The sequence below is a fragment of the Homalodisca vitripennis genome, unplaced genomic scaffold (assembly GCF_021130785.1).
Source record: "Homalodisca vitripennis isolate AUS2020 unplaced genomic scaffold, UT_GWSS_2.1 ScUCBcl_8442;HRSCAF=16559, whole genome shotgun sequence".
Classification (NCBI taxonomy): Eukaryota; Metazoa; Arthropoda; class Insecta; order Hemiptera; family Cicadellidae; genus Homalodisca; species Homalodisca vitripennis.
Window position 1 is genome coordinate 1 of NW_025784577.1, and position 7,557 is coordinate 7,557.

The 7,557-nt window shown below is 32.7% G+C and overlaps 1 protein-coding gene across 1 annotated transcript; it reads right to left on the minus strand.

Annotated features, from left to right (window-relative positions):
* Window positions 1-2,941: 2,941 nt before the first annotated feature.
* Window positions 2,942-7,268, minus strand: LOC124374443 (serine protease snake-like). Its single transcript, XM_046832654.1, has 7 exons — window positions 7,226-7,268; window positions 6,940-7,010; window positions 5,329-5,424; window positions 4,647-4,753; window positions 4,193-4,419; window positions 3,468-3,625; window positions 2,942-3,217 (listed from the first exon to the last, which is right to left on the minus strand). The coding sequence occupies exons 3-7, from the start codon at window positions 5,329-5,331 to the stop codon at window positions 3,044-3,046; spliced, it is 669 nt and encodes a 222-aa protein (XP_046688610.1). The 5' UTR covers window positions 5,332-5,424; window positions 6,940-7,010; window positions 7,226-7,268; the 3' UTR covers window positions 2,942-3,043.
* Window positions 7,269-7,557: the final 289 nt, after the last annotated feature.

Sequence of the window (7,557 nt, forward strand, 5' to 3'; positions counted from 1 at the left end):
AAATTCAATTTGTTTACTCTGACGTAAGTTATATATACTATTTCTACTTTCCCCCTTTCACTACAAAACTAAGCTTAACTGTACTCGTTTTGTAGTAGTTAAACCTGTGGCTCTATGTTTGTAAAGTACTGATAGTCACTATATTTCTCAGTATACGTATTTGGTAAAACTAAATTCCGTGACCACAAACTATGGACTTTTTTTAGACCAAACGTTATTTTCGATTTAGTGAATAAAAAAAAACGTAATGTTTGCTGTCAATATGCCAGTATATCACTCAAAAATCGAGTCTGTGTTCTTTATGTTTAAATATTTTATGCAATTGTTATACTGAGGGTTTTAAAAATGCATCAGTCATAATTAAAGTTTTTTATGTAAAATATGTTATTTCTAGATTTTAAGTAACATCGTAAGAATAAAAAAATCGGTCCATAAAAGTAAAATTTATAAATAAAAAATACAAAAACATTTTACGAATAAACCTCGTTCCATTAATAAATTTATAAATAAACTTGCTGTGCAATTCAAGTTAATAATTGTGATCGCCACAAGCTCCACAGTAGATTCCTCCGCAATATAATCGATGTATGGATCACTAATAGAGGAAGTTACAACACGATACGAGAGCGTACGATTTACATGGGCACCAGACCCTCCATAATGGGCAGTTTAACAATTTTCATGAGTCGCTGCGTTTATCTCATGACGACACGACAGCTACTCTCAGTTGTTTCTTTGCATGTCTACAGCAGCATCATTACTGTCTCATGATTATTTTTAGTGTTGCCAGGTGACGACTAGTTACAATTCCTGAAAAGTCAGATTTCATCTTATTCAAGCTACTAAAGTCCAAGGGTGGGAGAATTCTCGGATTCCCCCCTAACATCTTAAATTAAAAACTAAAAATCTCCCCAAAGTCAGGGATTTCAAACGATCATATTCTACATCAAGATAGCTATGTGTGAAAAAAAATATACACAAAGCGGATCTCAAAGCTTGAACTTTTTACAGAGTATTAAGTATTAGAGATGTAGCCTTCAAAACGTTTTTTGATGAAATTATATACAATAATAAACCTTTGAACATCTTTGATATATTTTTTTTTATTTCGTACGATGTTAAAATTTCAAATTCTATGAATTCATCTTTAGGTACATGTTTTGGTTAAGGTAAATTGTCTTCTTGTTTTTTTTTTTTTTTTTTTTTTTTTTTTTAATGTAACATCGTACGAAATAAAAAAATATATGAAAAGTGCTCAAAGGTTTACTATTGTATATAAGTATTAAATATTTTCTTCGTGGCCCTCGTTGACCAATATTCCTAAACGATTGGACGCTTATTTATATTAATATAGCGTTGGGGAATATAGAATGTGTGGATCATCTAGAGTACGATTGCACCGAAGAAGTTCTAAATCCATTGAAGAATGAAGGAAAATGAATTTCCGAGTACTTGTGTACGAGTTCGTTCTTTACCCTATTCACCAGATCAAGATCCTGATTTGCTTCCTCAGTAAACGTTTAAATAACGAAAAGAATGCCAATAATTCTAAATTTCGTCAGTTCCACTAATGATAATATGATAGTTAAGGGAGAGTGAACACCATCTTGTAATAGCTTCTTGTCAAACCATAAATAAAATATACTGGTGGTGTTAGAAGGATCATGTTCCTTAAGGAATCTCTTGCCTTCATTTACCTTTTTCTATCTTAATATAGGACGCTGGAAAGATCTCTTAAAGGACTTTTGCGCTTGCGTTTGGTATGACATTGTGCAGGGTTCGTAATGTGAAAGGAAGAGGACATTCTGCTTGTCAACATTCATGAGGATGGATAGTAGGCACTATACGAGTATCTTAGTCATGTGACCTGAGATGAAGAGGAATCTAACTCTGTGCGAGCCTCCCCAGCCCAAAGCGGGCAGTTATAGCACTGATTTAACACCTAGGGGTCCCTACCAATGCTAACAGTCGTTATTTGCAGTAGACAATTCAACTGAAAAATATGAACCAGCCAGAAGTAAAAACTCCTAGGAATCGATATTCTTTATTAAGTTGTGTTTCTTAGCAATGGACACACAAACTGTGTGGAAGCTCCTTTTTACTTCAAACACACTCTTTCTGCAACATCCAGCAAAGTAAAACGCTGAGTTGAATGTGTGGTAATAGAAGCAGTATATTTCCTGAAACCAATGTTCTTTTCATGATCTATAATAAGACCCACGATGAAAGCAAATTAAATTTAAGATTTGAAAGGATAAATATATCAGGTAATTGAGTATCTGAAAAATACTCGCGTGTGACCTAGAGACAGAAACTTTAGATAAATGTTGCACGGGTTGGATAAATAGGATGTCGTGTCAAAGTATTTATTTTGTCATAAATCAAAAATCAATAACACTTATTCTTTAATAAACAAATTTATATGTTTCAAAAACACTTTTGTGTAATAAATTTAAAATATTAATTTGTACATCACATACTTTGTATTTATCATAAATATTAACTCTCTTTGTTAAAACAAATTGCTAAAAGCCTTTAAACATTAACAGTATATTATAACTACTTCAATTTCAAATAAACATTATATATAATATCATCATAAAATAAGTAATTTTTGCTTGGTAATACATTAAAACAGATAACTATTTTCCTTATACTGTGCATTATTGATCAATAGCTGTTAAACAGTACAAGTAAGTTATATTTGTTTCCTTATTTTGTTTTAAATTATATTAGTATCACAGATATATTAGATGATATATGTCCTAAGTTTGCTTTATATTGGTAGAATCTCGTGACTTGTGAGGGATTCTTGTTAATACAGAAGTATTGAGATACAATAGTAAATTAGATGAGAAAACATTATAGCATTTACACTAGTTTCTTTCTACTGAGGAATAAAATTATATATACGATATAACATATTTCAAACATATAGATGTATAGATGGATCTGGATTTTAATGTGCATATTAATTTCATTGTTCCTATACTTCGTTAGGATTGTAAAGTTACTTATTACATCATTAGGAATGGATCAGAAGCTACTCGGGCCAGACAACAGATTCTATCCAGCGCACAAAGTAAGCTACTCTGACATAGGCACCCGGAGCTGGAGCCCTACCACAATCCTTGGGACCAAACGATGTTACTCCCACTTGTCTATCGAGACACAGGTCCTCTCGATCAGCTATCATCAGTGGACCCCCTGAATCTCCCTGCAAATCAGCATTTTAATTAGTTTTTTAAAACCGAGATAAAGGTATTTCTGCATATTATAATTTAGGTGTATACAGTATTCTCCTAACATTTACCTACTGAATAAAAGTAGTCACAATAAGCCAGTAACCTACTGAATAGAAGTAGTTACATTAAGCCAGTATAATGCACTGTGAGCCTGTACTAAAGAAGAACCCCTAACACTATATTAATATTTCAGTAACTGAAGATGGGGTACGTTATGCCCACCTGACATGTATCCTTGCCCGGTTCGCCCGCACACAACATTGTCTGGGTGTCCAGCCCTGCCGGCAGGTATCTCTCCACTGTGCCCACCACTCGCTGACATTCCTCACTCGACAGGAACTTGAGGTCCACCTTCACTAGAGAGGAGCTTGTTGGACCATCTAAAATATTCATAAACATATACACTTGGACCGATCGATAAACATTTTGTAATCGCGATAAGCAAATACAGATATGTATATTTAACATCTCATTATCATTTAAAAGTGTACATGAGTATGGGTTGCGTAACTCTTGTTTCCCCTGCAGTCGCGTTACCAGTGCGTATAGCCTATGTACAAACCACGATCATATTTTATTTCTTCTTCTTTTGTATTTACTTGGTTATATGTTTTTTTAACTTAAATATCAGAATACCTGCTTTACGTTCCGTTTTACGAAAACTAAATTATTAACAAGCAATTATATAAAGTACATAAAATATATTTGAGCCATATTGAAAAATTGATTTCCTAATTATTTTAATTATATATAAACAATCTTTTAATGTATATAGATATCATACAAACAGTGCTTTTTGATTTTTCACTTGACCTTACATAATGCCAGGTACCAAATGTATCCTAAACATGTACTCTTTAAACTACATCAAATTCTTTATCGGAAGATACTTAGTAGTAATTAGCCTACTTGATTTCGTTTCGGCCCCAGCCAGTAGCTATGCCCACGCCAGTCAGATCGGCCATACCCGTGTGAAGGCAGGCCGGCCTCACGTACTCGTTCGTCGAACACGGCCGCTCTGTCCAGACGGAACAGGACGATGTCGTTGTAGAAGGCGGGCGCCTTGTAGCCGCTGTGTACGATACGCTCGATGATCTCGAACTGTTGCGGCCGCGCGTCATCCTTGTCTGTACTGATGTCCAGGTCTCCCAGGCGCACCCACCGAGCTAGCCCACTGTCGACACACGGACACAGAGTGTTCAGTTACCGAATCATTCCTTGAGAAAACCGAAACTACGTTCCCTGGTCATTGTTTGTCTTTCAAAATGTCATGTTTTTCAAATATACGTTACGAATCTAATGTGCAGGTTTTATTCTTCATATGTATCTTAGATGTGGTATCAACATGGTGAAAAGCTCTGGTAAACAATTGTGAGTGTTAATAGAAAACCGTATACTTACTAGGCGGTGAGTGAACAGTGAGCAGCGCTGAGGACAAATCTCTCACTGATAAGAGACCCTCCACACTGCCAGGAGATAGACTGTTCTTCATCATATCCGATCAGTGCCTTCGGAGAAAATTAAGTAATTAGATAACTTTTAGATGTTATTTACTGAGTGTGTGTAATCGTTTTTGGCAAGAACGTAGCCAGGAAAAAAATTTGGGGGGTACGGACCCCTTTGACCTACGTCCTTGGTTTTTCGCTAATTCCAAGATCATATAGGCCAATCATCAATTTCATATTAAGTAATAGACGGGGAGCTTTCAAGGTATACTTAAATTATTAAACTAAAATGTTTATACATTATTTTACCCATTAATAATGTGTAATATATTATTAACCGTTGCATTAGATTTATTACATTATTGAATTAAATATTACTGGAGCTCGTAGATTTAAGTTCTTTAGAATATAAGGAATACTTGCATAAAACTTATATCATACGTATATTTTGATATATTTTTGTTTACTTATTTCAATTTCATGGTGGCAATTTACAAATTATAATTTTACTAAGATTCAATAAACAGACAGGTAAAAAGATTAAGTATTACTACATTAATTATATAAGTATGCATTGCCTTTTGTTTCTGTGCGTAATTTTATAGAGCTAATAATGAATTTTACTGTGTAATATTTACCATGCTGGGAAACTCCTTAGCTTTAGACAGTTTGCCTCCAATTGAAGACAGTGGAAGCGTACTGGCATTATATTTGGAGGTACTTTTTTGGTTCACCTGTAAGAAATTTACAAGATATTTATTTTAATGTAGGCAGAATATTTTTTATAACAATTATAACAACAAAACCGATAATCATTCTACCCATTAATAATGTGTAATATATTATTAAACCGTTGCATTAGATTATTACATTTAAAAACGCATTTTTTGGGTACTTTTTGGTATATAAGCTAACAACCCATAATGCTTACTTACCACATGGATATTCTGGTTATGCTTAATTGAGTAATGCCCTTTCATTTTATTATTATCTTCGGACTAAACTAATATGTTTCAATACGTTCCAGATGATTTATATTTATACAGGCTGTCCAGTATTTACTGACCAAAACTTTGACAAGCACGTGAAAACAAGCGTATTTAATAATGTAGTGCGTAGTTCTACCTTGATTAGTTTCCTATTTGTCAGGCTGCACTGCATATGTTCTTTTTTACTAAATAATTTGTACCCTAAAAAATTATATGAGATATCAAGTCGAAACTTTAATGATCTTATAAGTGTACATATTACATATTTAACGTTATAAAAACAATATAACTTACAGAAACAAAATGACAGCTATTTAAAATGTTCTCAAGTGCTTCTCCAGTATCCACTGACCAAAACTTTGACAAGCACGTGAAAACAAGCGTATTTAATAATGTAGTGCGTAGTTCTACCTTGATTAGTTTCCTATTTGTCAGGCTGCACTGCATATGTTCTTTTTTACTAAATAATTTGTACCTACAAAATTATATGAGATATCAAGTCGAAACTTTAATGATCTTATAAGTGTACATATTACATATTTAACGTTATAAAACAATATAACTTACAGAAACAAAATGACAGCTATTTAAAATGTTCTCAAGTGCTTCTCAGCTTTGAGTATATTAATTACCGTCCTTAAAACCTCTATTTTCAGCTCAATAATTAGGGTTTGAGTCCTAGTTTCGACTTATCTTTTCAGGATATAAAATACGTTATTTTCTCAGCCTGAAGGTAACCTAAAATAATACACAATTCCAGGCCAGAAATATAAAAAAAGAATAATCAGTATCTTCTTGAGGTTCTTTGTTCGGAAAATATTTGTTTTTATACTTAAAGAAATAGATAAAATAATAATAATTTTTTATGCAAAACTTTTTTATGTATATTTGTAATATATCGAATACAAAATATTTTGTTTCAAATCCACAAAGAAAATTGTATTTCTCCTTTAATTGTAAAGGAATCTTTAACTAAACACGTAATAACAAAAATGTCAAGCATTAAATTGCGAGCTACTTTTAAATGCCGGGTGATGCTGTGAATTTAAAAGTGTTCTAAAAACAAAGTTGACTATTAGGATAAAAAATAAGGAGATTTCATAAATTTACAATATTATAATATTAAGTGGTTAACCGCCACTTTAAAAATATATGTCGTCATCTACAAGGAAATGTAACACTGTTTACCTATAACAAAAAATATTATTAGTTCTACTTTCTTTATTTTATATGGCTCATTTAATAATCCGTTCTACGTACCTGACTAGTATACTGCTTTGAGAATCCATATACTTGGTGCTGGCACAGTCTTTTCTGAAACTCAGCGCACTCTAAAAATACACAATCGAACACTACTATATATTATATTCCATTTTGATACTTTATTAACTAAATATAAAGAATAATTTTTTAAGTTTTTATTTAAAGTTACTGAGTTAAAGTTATATTTTTCTAATGTTCAAATTTTTTAAACTATTGTAAATTACACTCTACATGCAAGAATGTTATACGTATATTATGCTATGTAAGAGAGTGTTATACTTACTTTTTTCACTGACTGTATCTCGGTTTCTTACAGGTTTCACAGGAGGGCAGCATATGATGTGGGTCGTCGTGGAATTCTTCCAGAAACAGGAGACAAGTTTACCACCACTTTGTAACACCTTTCTGGCTCCAGGACAATCCTTATCTCTCTTACACAGCCAAACATTTTCCCCTTCTCTTCGGCATTCTTCATCTACAATCAAAAACTATAAAATATAAAATGACATGGAATTTAAATTGGAATTTAAACCATTTAGTATTTCGTAAGACACTCCGGCTCTGTAAGGATTAATATTGTTTTTGAACATTAAACTGTAATCTATATTCATAATG